The following is an 18640-nucleotide window of genomic DNA, read 5'->3' as shown; positions in this document are numbered from 1 at the left end:
ATCAGGAATGATCTCCTGTATCAGGAATGATCTCCTGCATCAGGAATGATCTCCTGTATCAGGAATGATCTCCTGCATCAGGAATGATCTCCTGTATCTGGAATGATCTCCTGCATCAGGAATGATCTCCTGCATCTGTCCTTGTGACAGCGGATATGCTGTATATACATAAATTCATCAGAATTATATTGTATAAAGCCCATTTAACAGTATAACATTTTACATTCTACAGCGAGTTTATTATTTTATTATTAATACTTAGTAAATGGGGAGAATTAACAGGATTTACGCTAATTCGTCTTTATCAATGAATGTTTTCTTCATGATTTGTATCACAGCAGTGTGTGTCTGTAGTCTGAGCACCGGTGGTCTTTACCGAAGAGAAACAACCGGGTTGTCCTGCCGGTGCAGACGGCACCGACCGGGCCGGCTGCGCCGTTCAGGGCACGTTCTCCTGCCGTGCACGAGCGCTGCCCACTAAATGTGCCAACCGCGCCAGGAATTACTTTTCAGCTCGGATTGGCTCCTTCTCTCTCACCAGACATCGTACCTGCCACGCCATTGGACAAAGACAACACAGGTCTGGCGCGTGGTTGTAACTTCTCATCTCCGATTGGCCCAGAAGTCAGCAGGGGCTTCCTACTTCCGTTTGGGTGTTTTGGGAGATGTGATTGGGAGATGAAGCAGGTGCTGCGGCGTGACGCTTCCGCCCTCTCGTCGTAGTATATAAATAAACCGTCCGTGCAGCGCAAGATCACCGAGTGGCACACAAACAACGTCGTTCCGGTAATTTTGCTTTCCGCGGGGCTGATTCACACACAGGTAACATGTTTATATCCGTTTATATTCATTTATATCTATTTATATCCGTTTATATTCATTTATATCCGTTTATATTCGTTCTGCAGCTTCGGGTGAAAGTACCGTAGAAAACTCGTATCTCTTGTTTCATAATGAATAAATGTTTAGTTTTGATGTCATTCGTGAACAGAAGCCTGATATTTCGGGGTGTTTGTGTCGAATGTTGAACAATTAAAATAATATGTTGGGTTTCTCGTTTACGACCCAGTTCGTACTGAAACAGCCGCCGGATGAGTTGAACGCGGTCCGGCAGCTATTTAGTTCCGGAGAGGAACTAGTCTCAAGACGATCTTGATTTCAGTTTTATGATCCATCAGATTGAGATTTTATTTGATCTTTTTAGACATTATTGTCCTTTTCTGTGACAGCATCTTCAGCCTTCCGTCATAAACTGCTTCAATCCCCTTTTGGAAACCCCGGTTTTGTTTCTCCTCCTTTATCTCGGTGCCTCTCTCCAAAAACAACACGTTTTATGCAGCTTTTTTTTTTTACTGAGATTTTGTAATCCGTGTTATAACCAATATAACAGCATTATGAAGCTAACCTAGCCCCACGTTAGCTCTACAAAGGTCCTGCTTACACCTGCTTAAGCAGCTAACTTTAGAGCCACCTTTATTGTCAACAGTGACACGTGCAGGTCAGACTTCTTAAAATACACAGCAAGAGTTTAAGTGGAGCACAAACAGGTAATCCGATGCAGTGAAGTATTATTGCAGTGCTTTCTGTCTTAGCTTAGCAATGCTACCTAGCTGGTGGATATCGTCAGTATAAATAACGTTTAATTTGTGTACTATTTGCAGGTGTAATGGCACGTGCTCTGCGATTATGTGTAATATTAACTGGTTGGATGGATGAAAATAGTGGTTAGTATTCCTCAGAGTAAATGGGATGACCTTTGACCTACTCAATGCTATTTGCTGGGTTTAAGTTTTGTGCTTGCAATGACTGCATCATCTTTTTTTTATTCACCCCGTTCCGACATTAGGAGTCAATTAATTAACTTGTTGACATTTTGAAAATTGTATTTTGGGCTCACATGACATTTCTTGCCATGTTATTATAATGTTGAACATGGAAGCCTTTTGTTTTGACCCTGTTTTAGGATGCCTGGCTCAGCCCAAATGAGTTGCTTGGGCCCATGGCCCAAAGACGTGGGTGTCATTGCCATGGAGCTGTATTTCCCGTCCCAGTACGTGGACCAGGCTGAGCTGGAGCAGTTCGACGGCGCGGCGGCCGGTAAATACACCGTCGGCCTCGGACAAGCTCGCATGGGCTTCTGCTCGGACCGCGAGGACATCAACTCCCTGTGCCTGACCGTGGTCCAGAGGCTGATGGAGAGGAACGCTTTGTCCTACGACAGCATCGGCCGGCTGGAGGTCGGCACGGAGACCATCATCGACAAGTCCAAGTCGGTCAAAACGGTCGTCATGCAGCTGTTCGAGGACTCCGGCAACACGGACGTGGAGGGCATCGACACCACCAACGCCTGCTACGGCGGCACGGCTGCACTCTTCAATGCCGTCAACTGGGTGGAGTCCAGCTCGTGGGATGGTGAGGAAACAAACGTGTCTGTTCCCCATTAATTAATTCATCGCTTAGTTTATGAATTATTAGATAATTACAACAAATGTCTATCTCAGTTTCCACAGTCAAAGGTGACATCTTCAAACCCACAAATATGCAAGTCAACATAATATGAACCAAATTAAAAACAAGCAAATCTAAACATTTTAGATAATGGAACCGGAGACTGGTTGAAATTTTTGCTTGATAAATTTGGTAAGCTGTTATCACTCAGTTTTATGTAGTTCGATCAATCAATTACAAATCCAACTCAAGGAAATTTGTAAATTAATTTCTTTACTTGATACAAATATTTCATTTTACATGTTTATTTATGATTGTAAAAATGTTTTTATACACATTAATTTATTCCTGTCCTGTGATGTGATTTTGTTAACTGTTGTCCCATGTGCTTCATGCCTGATTGTTTGCTGTTGGTCTTCCTGGATCTTCCAACTCCTTGTTTCCATCTCCAGGAGCTGCACATATACAACATGCAGTATTAGAGATTTGCTAAATGAGCACTAGTTGCAGTTTGAACTGGTCATTTTAGCAGAGGAGGGAAAAAGCTTTCACTCAGTTTTGTTCCAACATGTCTCATACTGTTGGCTGCTAAAGACCGACTGACCAGATCATATCTTTTAGCAGAAAATCATCCCTATTTATTGCAGCTAATGACTCTGGACAATTACTTTTTTTGTGTTGTATGAAGTTAGTGCCACTATTCTGGTGATTTCCTTGTAGAGAAGACATTGGTATATTTCTTGCTCTTACCCTTCCCGTGTTTCCTCTGCAGGGCGTTATGCTTTGGTGGTAGCAGGGGACATCGCTGTCTACGCCCGAGGAAGTGCCCGGCCCACTGGGGGCGCCGGTGCGGTGGCCATGCTTGTCGGACCGAATGCTCCTCTGGCCTTTGAAAGAGGTCAGTTAACTGCTAACTTTTTTTCTTGTGCCCAGTTTTTATCCAAAATCACCAGGGGCCTCTACTACGAAGCAGTGTTCAATGTACTCAGGATATCTTTCCATTATCTTACTTAACTCAATCACAGTAAGTGGTGTCATGACAATGGTCCTCAACTTTGTCAAGTCAAACTAGGGTTTCTCAATAGTGCTGCTGTATGTGCGTGTTCAAATAGAAGACACGGCGTTTGCAGGATGGACGAAGAGCAAATTATAATATGAGAAAAGTACAAAGAAGTTTAAACGCATAATCCAGCATGAAGCAACACAGCTGGAGGTGGCCAAAAATCACAGATCGGGTGAATGCTTAAATGAATAGGCTTATAACATTACGACTACCATCATTAGAGCCTGAGGCGATATTACTATAATTACATTTCTTTGAAAATAATGTTATTTAGATGTCTTTTTTTTTTTTTTAATACAGCAGAGCAGATTTTGTTTTTGGGATAAACAGGGTATTTTATTTTGAAAAGGCAAATATTTAGCTGAGTCACACACACACACACACACACACACACACACACACACACACACACACACACACACACACACACACACACACACACACACACACACACTGACTGTGAACTGATGGAAGTTACATTTGATGAGTTTGGCAGATTAAACAAAATTTCACTTGTGATAAGATTTCACTTTCAGTAACATAAGGAGTCCTTGTTGGCTTCGGTGTGTGTGTGTGTGTGTGTGTGTCTGTCTAATGAATTGAGATTCAGTAAATAACCTTTTTTTTTTTTCTTTCATTTAATCAGTGTTGTGTAATGTCACAAATCATCTGGGTACATTTGTGTGTTTGTATATGATACTTTCATGTACCGTCCCAGTGGACATGGAACACTAGTAGAACATGTGGAACACTAATGGAACACTAGTAGAACATGTGGAACACCAGTAGAACACTAATAGAACATGTGGAACACTAATAGAACATCTGGAACACAGCACAGGTCTCTGGACCTGCTTGAGCTTCTTGCAAATGTTGTAACCATCTGGTGTGGAGATTCAGTTTTTTAATCTCTTTGAGATGTGACTGAGGTTGCGTAAGAATCGTTGGCCATCATTCGAGTCACATGAGTTATGATGTGAATGGATGTTAAGCTGCTTTGGGGGTGGGATCTCAGGACCGCATCCTAACCAGCTGATCAGTGGTGTCAGACCAGCTGATCATTGATTCTAGGTACTTTGGGAAACCAACGAGCGCTCTCCTGAGATTTACCGTGTTAGCTTTGATCTTCTCGGCTGGTCTGTATCCATTTTCTTGGTCCTATCTGCCATCTTTTTAAGTTTGTATTTTTTTGTGTTCTTCTGGATATATGCGTTAGTGTGTGTGTGTGCGCGCGCATGCGTGTAGTAGTTAAAGTGGACATCTAAAGGCCCAAAACGAGCCGGTCGTTCAGGGAGAGCTCTTTAACAGCAGGCTTGTAGGTGACCGTAAAAAAAAACCGGAATTGGTGACAAGATGTTTTGGACTTGCAGGTCTGCGGGGAACGCACATGCAGCATGCGTACGACTTCTACAAGCCCGACCTGGTGTCTGAGTACCCGGTGGTGGACGGGAAGCTGTCCATAGAGTGCTACCTGAGTGCTTTGGACCGCTGCTATTCCGTCTATCGCAACAAGATTCACGCACAGTGGCAAAGAGGTGGGTTTAACACGATCCCGTCAATATTTGAGTTGCTCTACATTGACGAGAACGTTATGAGCCCAAATCTGCTCCTTATCTTGTGCAGCTGTATCTCTGTAATGTTTGGACTTAACATCTGGACAAGAAAAATGGGTTTTGGATACACAACCTATAAGGATGATGCATTTAGTCTCATTACTGCTCCATGTTACACCTGCTAACCCAGATGGAAGGTTCTGTTAGAACAACAACACCATGAGAGCAGCTGCTACAATACTTCACCGTGTTAAGTACCCTCAAATAACCTGGGTTGTGATTTGGAGCTATTGAACTGAAATGAATATTACAGCTGACATTGACCGTGTGATGCAAATGATCAAGCTTTTCTGCAGCATTTTATGTAACTTACACTCAATCTGAAGGGAAAAAGGCTCGTTTATAGTGTTTCATTTGATTCAGCAGTGCAGCAGAGAGACGGTTCCCCTTTGATGATTGTAAACCTTTTTAATTGATGATTTTTGAACCAAAGAATCCAAATGGGATCCCTCATAATGTGGTTAAAGCCCAGTCGGAGCTGTCAGGTTGGTGTATCTGGGGAACTGGTCGGGTAAGAGCCTAATTAGTTAAGAGGGTTTAGGATGTTGCCTGCTTGCTAAGACGTGTACTTGAGTTCACTGTCTATACAGCAGTCTAATAAGATGAGTGTTAACATGCAGAATATCTGAGAACATGAAGTATTAAAGATGGATTATAAAACCACTCATAAGCAAAACTTGCCTTTGTCCTCGTGTTTTCATGAAGGTACGTCGGCTGCTTGCTGCATCAGCATGTTGGTGACCTTGATGTGAACTTTTGGTGTGCTGAGGTGTGAATATAAGAGTCGATAAATGAAGGAACGGCTCTCTCTGCGCTTTAAATGGAGCCTTGTGGCGCAGAACGTCTTCAGATCAGACAGAGACGGCAATTAATACAGGAAACTTTTTTTTATATGGTTTAATTCTTCTGTTTCTGACAGAGGGTTCAGAGAAGCGCTTCAGTCTGGAGGACTTTGGCTTCTTGGTCTTCCACTCTCCTTACTGCAAGCTGGTACAGAAGTCGTTAGCTCGACTGATGCTGAACGACTTCCTGGTTCATCCCAACCCCAACACGGAGACGGGGCCGTTCACCGGCCTCGACTCCTTCAGGTACGCTCAACACTAATGCAGCGCAGTACTTGCATCTTTTCATAAAATCAGACCTCTTCATTAATGTTCTTAATAAAAAACCAATAAAAAAACAAAAAACAATAAGGACAACATTTCATATATATTCTAAAGGTTCTCTGTGTGCTGCACAATCGTTAAATTAATTAAAACTGAAACCTTATTTGGTGCCTCTGAATGATTCTGGCTCATTTTTCATTCGGGACCTCAGCTGCATCAAAACAAGCGCTCCTCCTCTCTCCCTCAAGACATAACAAAGCTGTTACACCACATGATGCAGAGCAAAGCATAAAGTCCTTCATGTCCTCCATTGAAGTCCTCGTCCTGTTAATTTGAGACTTTTGGTCAACCTCATCTTATATTTTTTGCTGACTGAACTCAACAAGACTTCTTGAAATGTATCAAAGCACAACTCTTATTCTGTAAGAACACAGGAAACAAACGCTTGGCCTCATTGTGTGTCTGTTTCCTCGGCAGAGACGCTCAGCTGGAAGAGACCTACTTCGACCGCGATGTGGAGAAAGCTTTCCTCAAGGCCAGCGCCGACCTGTTTGAGAGGAAGACCAAAGCCTCACTGCTCATCTCCAACCAGAACGGGAACATGTACACTCCCTCCGTCTACGGCTGCATGGCTTCACTCCTCGGACAGTATGTGGCAACCTCCTACGTCTTGTCTGACTTTCATTCATTCATTTGATATATTACATTATAAGAATTCTTTTCAAACATGAGCTTGAGAGGCAGGAAGTCAAAGCCGTTACCACCTTACCTGGAAAATTCAGTATTAAAATAATTCAAAACAACAACAATTGTATGTCAGCTATTCAGGATGTGTATTCAGGTTGTGATTGGATCTCAGCATCTATAAATAAAATCCTTAAACTACAATTGGAAAAAAAAAAAAAAAGCATCAATACTGTGGCTGTTTTAAATGCGGCTGAATCATGTGACTTCGGTGGCTTCCTCGCTTATAAAATATTGACTTGTTGAAATAAAATGGAGTGTGATCCCATCTGTGATGTCACAATCCAATGGTTCTTCAAGAGAATGAAGCTGCTAGCAGTAAAACACATTCACAACAGATCCAGGTCACATAGATTAACATCCTGATCAACACAGAGAACAGATCCAGATCACATAGATTAACATCCTGATCGACACATAGAGAACAGATCCAGGTCACATAGATTAACATCCTGATCAACACACAGAGAACAGATCCAGATCACATAGATTAACATCCTGATCAACACACACAGAACAGATCCAGATCACATAGATTAACATCCTGATCAACACATAGAGAACAGATCCAGATCTCATAGATTAACATCCTGGCATGCTTCATTCAAAAGGCTTCAAACAAGTGAGTGTCTGGTAATGTTTCAGAGGGTTAAAACGTGTTTCCTTCCTGTGTTGTAGACGAACACCTGCTCAGATAGCAGGTCAGCGGATCGGAGTTTTCTCCTATGGCTCAGGATTCGCTGCCACTCTGTTTTCTCTCCGGGTCACACAGGACCACACACCCGGTAAGTTCTGCTCAGTCCAGCTGTCCAGGAACAACAATGCTGAACCGCTATCAATTTTGTAAACAAATAGTTTCTAAATTTTGTTGATTTTTGTGTGTCAGGATCTGCTCTGGACAAACTGGTGTCCAGCTTGTCCGACCTGAAGGTCCGACTGGACTCGAGGACGAAGGTCTCGCCGGCTGTGTTCTCTGAGAACATGAAGCTGAGAGAGGAGACGCACCACTTGGGTATGACCGTGCTTTTCCTGCTAATCATGTCTGATCGTAAAGGCAGACATTTTAATTGGAAGTGAGACAGGAAGTAAAATGCTCACAAACTCCCTGATTGGTGCTTTATTGTCTCTTAGTGTTCAACACAGAGAAGACACACCAGCACTTTACAACATGATTTGGACCTTTAGTCAGACAAGTCAGTGTTAGCGACAGGGATGAACATTTCAAGACAAACTGATATTCGAAATTCGCTTGGAACTATTGGATTTTTAATTGACTATTCTCTCACACACACACACACACACACGCATGAATATAAAAAGATAGGCCCTGCGTTCCAGTATCCATACTAACATAGTATTTAGGATGTCCCAATACTTAGTATGTTAAAGAACCCCAAAACTTTGTCTTGTCCAGTATTGAGCTCCCAAAGAGTTCTTTTTCACTCACGAACACTCAACCGGCTAAAACTGTTTCGCCATTCAATGAGTTCATTTCACAAATAGCTGATATTTAGAATCATATGGGATCTTTTTTTCCCCCCCAACCTGTTCAAACCAGCCAGCTATGTCCCTCGAGGCTCCGTGGACGAACTGTTCCCGGGGACGTGGTACTTGACCCGAGTGGATGACAAACACCGCAGAGAATACGCCCGTAAACCTCTGGATGACGAGCTGGCCGCGGAGCCGGAGCGCGTTCACGCCAGCATCACGGAGGTACTTCAGGAAGACGCCGTTTCTACGTTTAATGTAGATCAAAGTTACTCATTCACAGCCTCTATATTTGTAAATGTAGTGTATCACAAAGCGTGTTGCATATTGGAGTCCACTTGGAGACATGAGTCACGTCACAGAATTATGGATAAACATTAACATGGAGGACCGGTGGAATTAGTCCTAATGGCTCTAACTTGGAAATTCCTTATTATGGACATTTCTTTTTCATTTAGTGATGATGACCAGTCAGTTATACATCAGCACTGCATCTCAACCAGCCAGTAGTTCAGCCAGAGATCGTGATTTGTTCAGCTTGTAAACGGCCATCGTTGCCCGCCGGGTCTCGAGAGCAGCAGAGATCAGGAGCTCCAGAATCATTCTGTTGGGAACATCTGGAGAACGTTTCACTTCAAAAACTCAAAAGAGAAAGCATTTCTACCACGAGCTGCCAGAGAGCTTTGAATTAGGAAGTGTTGAGTGTCAATGACCTTGCCTTTTACATTTACCAATGACTGGAAATGAGTAGGAAAAAGGGGGTTGTTAATATCCTGAAGCTCACCTTTTGGTTTTCTTATTAAAAAATCTCATTATAACTCATGGATGACATTTAAAACACCTATAAATCCATAAAGATTTACAGAAGGCCATCAGAAAGTCCATCAATACGAGAAGATGCAGATTTGGATTTTCTTGATCTGAAAGAAAATGCAGGTTTTTCATTTAAATTAAATCCATTAGAAAGGCAGTGTTAAAATGCCAGTGTGCATTTTCAGTGTTGATAAAGAACTGGAGTGATAAGAGGATGAATGAGATCCTGTACTCGTCTCTACAGCTGGATACAGACTCACTATGGGACAATGAGAAAACTGCTCAAACATAATTCTCCCTAAAAGCCTTGTTTTACCAATGTTTTTGTGATTGCTATGTTTTTTTTGCACACAGTGAATTTTTACAATAGATATTAGCAAGGTGAGTTTATTTGTACATCGCATTTCAACAACAAGGCAATTCAAAGTGCTTCACATAAAACCATTAAAAGCATCAAAACATTTAAAAACAATTAAAAACAGCGATTAAAACATTAAGAAAGTCTTCAGTCCTGATTTAAAGGATCTGAGAATCTCAGTAGACCTGCAGCTTTCTGGGACTTTGTTCCAAATACGTGGAACATATTAGAATGATATTTGTCCAAAATGATGTGAAAAATAGTTTTTAATCAGGTGACCACCCCTCACTATTACCACAGCACCTGAGCCCTCCAGATATTCAATTCAATTCAATTCAACTTTATTTATAGAGCACCAAATCACAACACAGGTTATTTCATGGCACTTAACACATTAAAGTATTTACAGCAACAATACTTACAATATTATACAGAGAAACCAACAATTCAACAATTCCCACATAATCTATGAGGAAAAAACTCCTCTTTAAGGGAGAAAAACCTCCAACAGAGGGAAGAAAAACTCGGTTTAACAGGAAGAAACCTTCGACAGAACCAGGATCAGAGGTGGGCGGAGCATCTGTTAACAGAACCAGGATCAGAGGTGGGCGGAGCATCTGTTAACAGAACCAGGCTCAGAGGTGGGCGGCCATCTGCCTCGACCAGTTGGGGTGAGAGGAGAGCAGAGAGAGAAAAGGACAGCATAGAGATAGAAGAGAAGAACTGTTGGTGGAGACGACAATCACAGAGCAGAGACATGCAGCTCCATGATGGGACATCTGGAAAAGAAAGAACAGAAACTACACGAGTGAAGGAACTGAATGGAGACAACAGATAATAAGAAGAAACTATGGGAGAGAAAAAGATGGTGAGGTATGAGTCAGTTAAAGAGTAGGAGGAAAGAAAAGAAGCTCAGCATGTAACGAGGTCCCCCAGCAGCCTCGGCCTATAACAGCATAACTAAGGGTTGGTTCAGGTCTACCTGAGCCAGCCCTAACTATAGGCTTTATCAAGAAGGAACGTTTTGAGTCTAATCTTAAAGCTAGAGAGGGTTTCTGCCCCTCCAACACAAACTGGGAGCTGGTTCCACAGGGGAGGAGCCTGAAAACTGAAGCTCCGCCTCCCATTCTACTTCTGGAAACTCTGGGAACCACAAGTAGACCAGCGTACTGAGAGCGAAGTGCTCTGCTAGGATTATATGGTTCTATAAGATCTCTAAGATATGATGGAGCCTGGTCATGTAGAGCTTTGTAAGTCATCAAGAGAATTTTAAAGCATGTAACTGCTTCCTTAAACTTGGCCACGACATCATCTGACAGACATCTACTGTAGTGGGATTTATTCCCACATGCTGTGTTGTCCATTATTGTAATTTCAGATGTTAATAAGAAGTGGTCTGACAAAACAGGGTTTTGAGGAAATACTATTACATTTCAGTTTCCATCCCATACGACAGAACCAGATGGAGGGTGTGGTTACCACGGTGACGGGGTTTATTTCCATTCTGAGAAAAGCCTATAGAATCTAATAATGAGCTGAAAGTAGAACTGAGGCTGTCGTTGTCCACGTCAACATGAATGTTAAAGTCTCCCACTATCATCACTTTATCTGAACTCAGCACTAAATCTGATCAAAAGTCAGAATTCAGTTAGAAACTCTGAATAAGGACCAGGTGGGAGATAAACAACAACAATACAATCCGTTTCTCTGCTTTCCAGTTTGGGTGAGAGACTAAGAGTCAGACTCTCAAATGATTTATAACTAAGTTTAGGCTTTGGATTAATTGATAAACTTGAGTGGAAGATTGCTGCCCCTCCTACTCTTCCTCCTCCTCCTCCTCCTCCTGAATCTCTAGGAATATGATAATTAATATGACTGGGAGGAGTTGTTTTATTAATACTACCATATTCTTCCTGTTGCAGCCAGGTCTCTGTGAGACAGAGTAAATCAATCTGATGATCAGTTATCAAGTCATTTACTAATAGAGATTTAGACCAGAGAGATCTCATATTTAATAATCCGCTTTTAATTGTCAGATTTTTTTAGATCCATTAATTTGGTAGGATCCATTTTTATTGACAGATCTTTTGTTGAGTTTTTTTTTTAAATATAGGTGGTCTGGGTACAGACACAACCTCTACAGGATGTTGAAGGTTTTTGGTGAGTGACAGCTCTAAAGAAGCTGCAGAGGAGCTGTAAGACTGCAGCTCTGCGTCCTGGCCTCAACCCTGGATGTCAGGTTTTAGGGCTGTTAAGAGACACGGCCATGTTTCTAGAAAGAAGAGCTGCACCATCCAAAGTGGGATGGATGCCGTCTCTCCGGATCAGACCAGGTTTCCCCCAGAAAGTATTCCAGTTGTTAATGAAGCCCACGTTGTTAGCGGGACATCACCTCGACAACCAGCGGTGAAGTGAAGACGTACGGCTAAACATATCATCACTGGTCCGGTTAGGAAGGGGTCCAGAGAAAACTACGGAGTCCCACGTTGTTTTTGAAAAGTTGCACACCGATTCCACGTTAACTTTAGTGACCTCCGATTGGTGTAACCGGGTGTCGTTACTGCCGACGTTAATAACAATCTGACTGGATTTATGATTAGCCTTAGTCAGCAGTTTCAGGTTTAATTCAATGTCGCCCGCTCTGTCCCCGGGAAGCCCCAGGAAGACATCTGACTCTGTCCCCAGGAAGCCCCAGGAAGACATCTGTCTCTGTCCCCTGGTTTCACTAACTTCATGTTAAACAGAGTCTCCAATAACCAGAGTTGGTTTCTCAGCAGATGTTTCACAGAGTGTGTAACATCTGTTGGAGACGTGAAGGTCGGTGGTGAACCGTGGGCTTCTTCTTGGGACGATGTCTCCTTCGTACTGTCCCCCGGCCGCCCGGCTGTTCGGGTGCTGCGGGGGACCGGCTAACTAAACCTGTATCCTGGACAGCTGTATAAACCCCCCCCCCCCCCCGAGGAGCTCCTACAGCTAGCTGGTTGTTTAGCATGGTGCACAGCAGTGATTCTAATTCTATGACCCTCCAGAGCCCTAACTACACTCCTCCTCCTCCTCCTCGGTGACCCTGGCCTCCAGAGCCCTAACTACACTCCTCCTCCTCCTCCTCGGTGACCCTGGCCTCCAGAGCCCTAACTACACTCCCCTTCCTCCTCCTCCTCCTCGGTGACCCTGGCCTCCAGAGCCCTAACTACACTCCCCCTCCTCCTCGGTGACTCTGGCCTCCAGAGCCCTAACTACACTCCTCCTCCTCCCCTTCCCCCTCCTCCTCTTCCTCCCCCTCCTCCTCATTAAAGGAAGCAGGGTTGTAACTAAACATGTCACAGCAGGAAAAACCAGAAGAGGAGGAGGGAGAGAGGAAAGACGTTGCTAACTGCTAAGCTAACAGCACCAAAACACCAAGTTAGTGAACGTTGGTCAAAGATTTAACAGTAGAATTGTTCAAGAAGAGCAAACGTGAGTTTTAACTTGAGATCAGAAGAAGTGGAGAGATTTAGATACGTATATATATATATATATATATATATAGATAGATAGAGTTAAGATGCGTAGAATTCAGGAAGAGAAGCTGAAATAACAGAAGTAACACTAGTCACAATGTTTGTAGACAGGAAGTTAAGGGCGGCACGGTGGTGCAGTGGTTAGCATTGTCGCCTCACAGCAAAAAGGTTCCAGGTTCAAATCCGGTCCTGGGCCTTTCTATGCGGAGTTTGCATGTTCTCCCTGTGCTTGGTGGGTTCTCTCCGGGTTCTCCGGCTTCCTCCCATCATCCAAAAACATGCACCTCAGGTTGGTTGGCGCCGCGGTCGTGGCAGCCTGTTGCAGCAGCTCCCCCTCGGGATGCTGCTGTCGCGAAATAATGTCCCCTCGGGGATTAATAGAGTACAATAAAAAAAAAAGTGATGCAATACGCTCACCGTGACGTCAGACGAGATTCCAGACGATATGAAGGACGACCCTGCAGGTTTAGAAATGACCGTTTCACCGTGTTTTCTTCCTGCAGCACATCCCCAGTCCAGCCAAGAAGATGCCTCGTATCCCGACCAGCGCCGGCCCCGAGGCCACCGTCAGCAACTGACACGAACTGGGCTCACTTCTTAGCGTCATGCAGGTCCAACGGTTTGGAACCCGTAACAACTTTACAACACTAGGGGTCAGGTGGCCAGCGAGAGGGGGCGGGGCCATCTCTATTATGTTCAACTTGAGTAGATTGGAGCGGTGTGTCATTGTGGTGTCCGGCCGAGACTCCTTCGCATCGTCAACACGTAACACTGTTGGGCAGTAAAATATCATATCTGACCAAAATCTACATTTTCATCACAATAATTCATTTGTTTTAGCAATCCCTTATTTCAAGGTTTACATTTTTATATATTTTACTTTTGCATTTTGGGCAAAATGGACAGTTACAGTTGTGAGGATCACAGACGATTATTAAACAATAATAGTTTCAAATATGGAGTTGTTAGCTGCCAGCCAATGACACCAAGAGGGAAATGGATGGGATTTCATATTGTTTTAGAGCTCTGGCTGATTAAAACGAACAAAGGGGAGCCCGACCCAGCTGAATGAAAACGGTGCCGTCGCCACGGCAGCACAGAATGAGATGGACTTTCTGTTCATTAGAACAATGTTTTGTATGGAAAATGCGGTTAGTTTTTTTTTTTTTTCTGGACTCTGCAGGTTCATAACGTGACCTTGTAATCATACATCAGGAACAAGAGGGTAAAAGTAGTGCTCTACCAAGAAGACTTCAGAATCATCTTGCCGTCCGCAAATAGTGGGCAGAGTCTGTTAATGACGGCTGTAGCTACCACATGTCTGAACCAGTCATTTGGCACAGTGAGTTTTTTTTGTCATGTTTACTCAACCTTTTTAAAACCATCGGCTCTGATTAATTTCTACAATTACAAAAAACAAAAACAGCTTGAGGAGATGTAGGGAAACGTGTTTTTACAAACCATTATTTATTCAGATGAAAAAAGCTAGTGGAGTAATCATTGACGTTGGTAATGATAATGGTTTATTTAACTACGTCATCCATCAAAAAATACCAAACTTTTGGTATTAAAAGTTCTCAATTGTGGAGAAAGATACAAAACAAGCTATTTAAAGAAGCCCCCTTTGAAAGTGGTAACTTGAGCTTGACATTTTTATTTTTATTTTTTAATGTTTTTGTGAAGTAGATGATTAATCTGATTGAATGAAACCACTTATCAATGCCACAAGTAGAGTTTCATTTCCACCACATTTTGAAATATTAGAGGAAATAAAATAGCAAGGAAAATGTTATGGTGGCAATATTATTTAGTGTCTGTGAGCTACTTTAATTTTAATGTTGCTCAGCAGTAGAACTCAGTTAAACATGGCCTGCATCAGTATGTTTAGCCATTTAAGATGAATAACAACTAAAAGGAAGAAAAACAAATTATCTTAGGACTTGACAAACAAATTTAAAAGTCACAGTGGAAAACACATTTAAAAAGTAACCAACGTAAGTTTACACAGCAAATATCTGCTCGGAGTACAAATGTACTGAAGTCAGTGGAAACACGCTGCTTCATTCACTCTGTCCAGATAAAACGGGTTCAGTCTAATACGACTGTCCTGGAATATTTTCTTCAACTCATTTCTTTTTTTTTAAATGATGACAGATTAATTAAAACCTTGATGAAGTCCGGCTTTTCTGCAGAGCTGTTGAGACCAGACTGCGTTAGTTGTAGGAAGGTGGACCAATAAACATGAAACAAAGTGTAAACATGACACTATGTCACATTTAAAAAGTTTCAACTGTATTTCATTCCTGTAAAAACTGACAGATGCTGAAGCAAAACATCTCCTCAACCGTCTCGACAAATATATTCGCTCTCACTTCTCCCTGGTTTTACAGATATGTAACAGAGTGCAGAGAAGATAAAGTCAAATATTACAGACTGCTCCTTTTAAGGGTATATACTCTATCAGACCGTGAGTTATGGACCCGAATACGAAACCTGTTTTGAGTTATGAAACCACATTATTTGGCAGTCGATTCGTTGTCTTTGTTATCAGTTTCATTCAAATAAGTTCAGTTTAACGTGAATTCATTACTAAAGCCTTAAAGTTAAAGGGCTTTATTTGATGGCATTTAAAGGAGAGTTGAATGTGACTGTTTTTGTTTTCTCAGTGATTTGTCTCATTGTGGTTGTTTTTTTCCTGTTTAACATTGAACATTATTTTTGATTTGACAAAAAACACCAAAACAAATGTTGAACTAGTGCTCAGGCAGAAAGCGTCAGCCTTAAAATAACGGTCTCCGTGTGTGATCATGTTTCTGGTTGATGGTCGGACCGGACTTCCACATCGAGGATCGGGGGGTCGGGATGCTCGATGTAAAAGGTGACTTTGCTCTCCAGAAGCCTTACGACAACCACGTGAATTGTAAATTGTAGACGAAGCTTTTCATTCAATAATGTACAGATATTGTTTTTAATTGTACAGTCGTCCGTGTCCGGCCCTGCTCACACCAACGATGTTCAAACTGGCTGGAAGTGTACTTGGTACGACCGATCGTACGGTTATTTATGCTGTGTAGATATGAATGTATTGATCTCTCATCAGATGAATTTTATCATAACAGTTTGTATAAACATGTAGGTTGAGATTAAATAGATGCTGAACATGTTCAATGTCTGGATAATCTTTTTTTCACTAATTATAATTAAAAGACAAATTCATTTTTTGAAGTTATACTGAGTTTGTGTATTTTTAGTTTATTTTAGACGGTATTTGTAGTACATGAAAGGGAGGAAACCTAAAATGATTATTATGGAGTATAAACTGCTCTATATTTGTAGTTGATTTGTATACAGTATATCCAAAAATATATATATATATTCCTCTGAATAAATTAGAATTCCTCAGAGCTGTTCAGAAGACAACAACTGAAGAAAAGTGTTCGGTAGGATGTCGTCGGCACGTCCAGAGTTCCTGCTGGCTCTGTTACAGAGAACATCAAGACCCACCGATGCTGCTTCTCTGGAAACGTTCTGGTATCGCTACGACCCAGTCGGTCCACAGGAGGGCAGCATTTGAAGCATAATGGGACAACTGATGGATAATGGATGGATGGATGGACGGACAGATACAGGGCAAAGCAATAACTGCAGACCAACTATGGAAACCATTTATTAACTCCTGTATCTGGAATGATCTCCTGTATCTGGAATGATCTCCTGTATCTGGAATGATCTCCTGTATCAGGAATGATCTCCTGTATCTGGAATGATCTCCTGTATCTGGAATGATCTCCTGTATCAGGAATGATCTTCTGTATCAGGAATGATCTCCTGTATCAGGAATGATCTCCTGTATCTGGAATGATCTCCTGTATCAGGAATGATCTCCTGTATCTGGAATGATCTCCTGTATCAGGAATGATCTCCTGTATCAGGAATGATCTCCTGTATCTGGAATGATCTCCTGTATCAGGAATGATCTCCTGTATCTGTCCTTGTGACAACAGAGCTGGAGGAATCTTTTGGAGAATGTCCTCTGTCCCTGCAGCAGGTGATGGAGAGGGTGGTCAGGATTATCCAATATGGATAATAGTTTGTTCAGCGTCCTCCTCTCCACCACCTTTTCCAGACTATCCAGTTTGTAGCCGATGATGGAGCCGGCCTTCTTAACCAGTTTGTTAAGTCTGTTGGTGTCACCGGCTCCAATGCTGCTCCCCCAGCAGACTACTAGAAGTACAGTTCACTGGCCACAACAGATGGTAGAACATCTCCAACATCTTGCTGCACACATTGAAGGATCAAAGTTTCCTCAAGAAAAAGAGTCGACTCATCCCCTTCTTGTAGACAGCATTGATGTTGGTCTTCCAGTTCAGTCTGTTGTCATGGAGACACCAGGTACTTGTGCTCCTAACCATGTCCACCTCCTCTCCCAGAACTCTCAGCGGTTGTTCTTTATACATTTGATCTGTTCTTTATACATTTGATCTGTTCTTGTTAGAGTCATATTTTGTGTTGATAACAAATTATATTAGAATTTGCTTCTTTACTGAGGTAATGTAAATCTTTCTTTTGACTTATGAAATAAGAAGAAATGAATATGCTGAATTAATTAATATGTATTAGTTGTGATTGACAAGATGATTGTCAGCTGATTAGCAGCTGGTTTCCAGCTGATTAGCAGCTGTGATAGGAGAGAAGGAGGACTGAGTTTTTTGTTCTTCTTCATCAAACATGGAGGAAACGTGAGGAAGGGGCATCGGTAGTCTTTGACCTCACGTTACAACGAGAATGTTTTGTAAACTTTTTTTGATTAATGTGAGAATAAACAGAACAACTGAACCGGCGACTGCAGCGTTATGATTTGGAGCGGTTTAACGTGTGAGTCGAGTTCGGGTTTATGAAGAAGATTCAAACTTGCCAAGATTTCTTTGGTGGCCAGACGGTGACACAAGCCAAAGTTTAGAGCAATACCGAATGAAAGCTCATCTGTTCGGGGCTGTCTCTTCACCCAGTTGTGCTAATTTTGCTCTACAAAAAACAGCAGAGGATAATAAGGACAACTTTGATGCCACAGCAGTTAACACCATTCAATCAAACTTTTATTTTGATGACTGCCTTAAATCCCTGGCCACAGAAAAGCAAGCTGTTAACCTCATTAAGAAGCTTGGTGAGCTTTGTGCTAAAGAAGGATTCAAGCTAACAAAATGGGTTAGCAATAGTCGAGAGGTCCTGGCTGCTATCCCAGATGAACACAAAGCCAAACAAATTAAAGAACTTGACCTGGACAGAGAAAAGTTACCTGTGGAAAGGGCTCTTGGGATGGACTGGAACTTTGAAAATGACACATTTGGATTCCAGATAGCAATCAAAACTAGATGTCTCAAGACGAGCGATACTCTCGACTGTCAGTTCAGTTTATGACCCATTAGGTCTTGCTGCACTTTTGTACTAAAGGCAAAGCAGATTCTTCAAGATCTTTGCCAGGCCAAGTGCGGATGGGAATCAAAAAT

General features: G+C 42.2%; 1 protein-coding gene across 1 annotated transcript; it reads left to right on the top strand.

Moving 5' to 3' along the window:
* Nucleotides 1-731: 731 nt before the first annotated feature.
* On the top strand, nucleotides 732-16296 carry hmgcs1 (3-hydroxy-3-methylglutaryl-CoA synthase 1 (soluble)). The gene is made up of 10 exons (XM_069725602.1): nucleotides 732-822; nucleotides 1964-2412; nucleotides 3221-3346; nucleotides 4882-5046; nucleotides 6044-6212; nucleotides 6708-6878; nucleotides 7653-7759; nucleotides 7861-7986; nucleotides 8533-8687; nucleotides 13637-16296. Exons 2-10 carry the CDS (start codon nucleotides 1965-1967, stop codon nucleotides 13709-13711), a joined length of 1542 nt encoding a protein of 513 aa, XP_069581703.1. The 5' UTR covers nucleotides 732-822; nucleotide 1964; the 3' UTR covers nucleotides 13712-16296.
* The last annotated feature ends 2344 nt before the right edge of the window (nucleotides 16297-18640 follow it).

This window comes from Brachyistius frenatus, unplaced genomic scaffold (assembly GCF_029030835.1).
Source record: "Brachyistius frenatus isolate BFR_SWC_R1_liver_20210118 unplaced genomic scaffold, ASM2903083v1 Contig_433, whole genome shotgun sequence".
Classification (NCBI taxonomy): domain Eukaryota; kingdom Metazoa; phylum Chordata; class Actinopteri; family Embiotocidae; genus Brachyistius; species Brachyistius frenatus.
The sequence above is the reverse complement of the archived record's forward strand: the minus strand, read 5'-3'. Positions and strand labels throughout refer to the sequence as shown.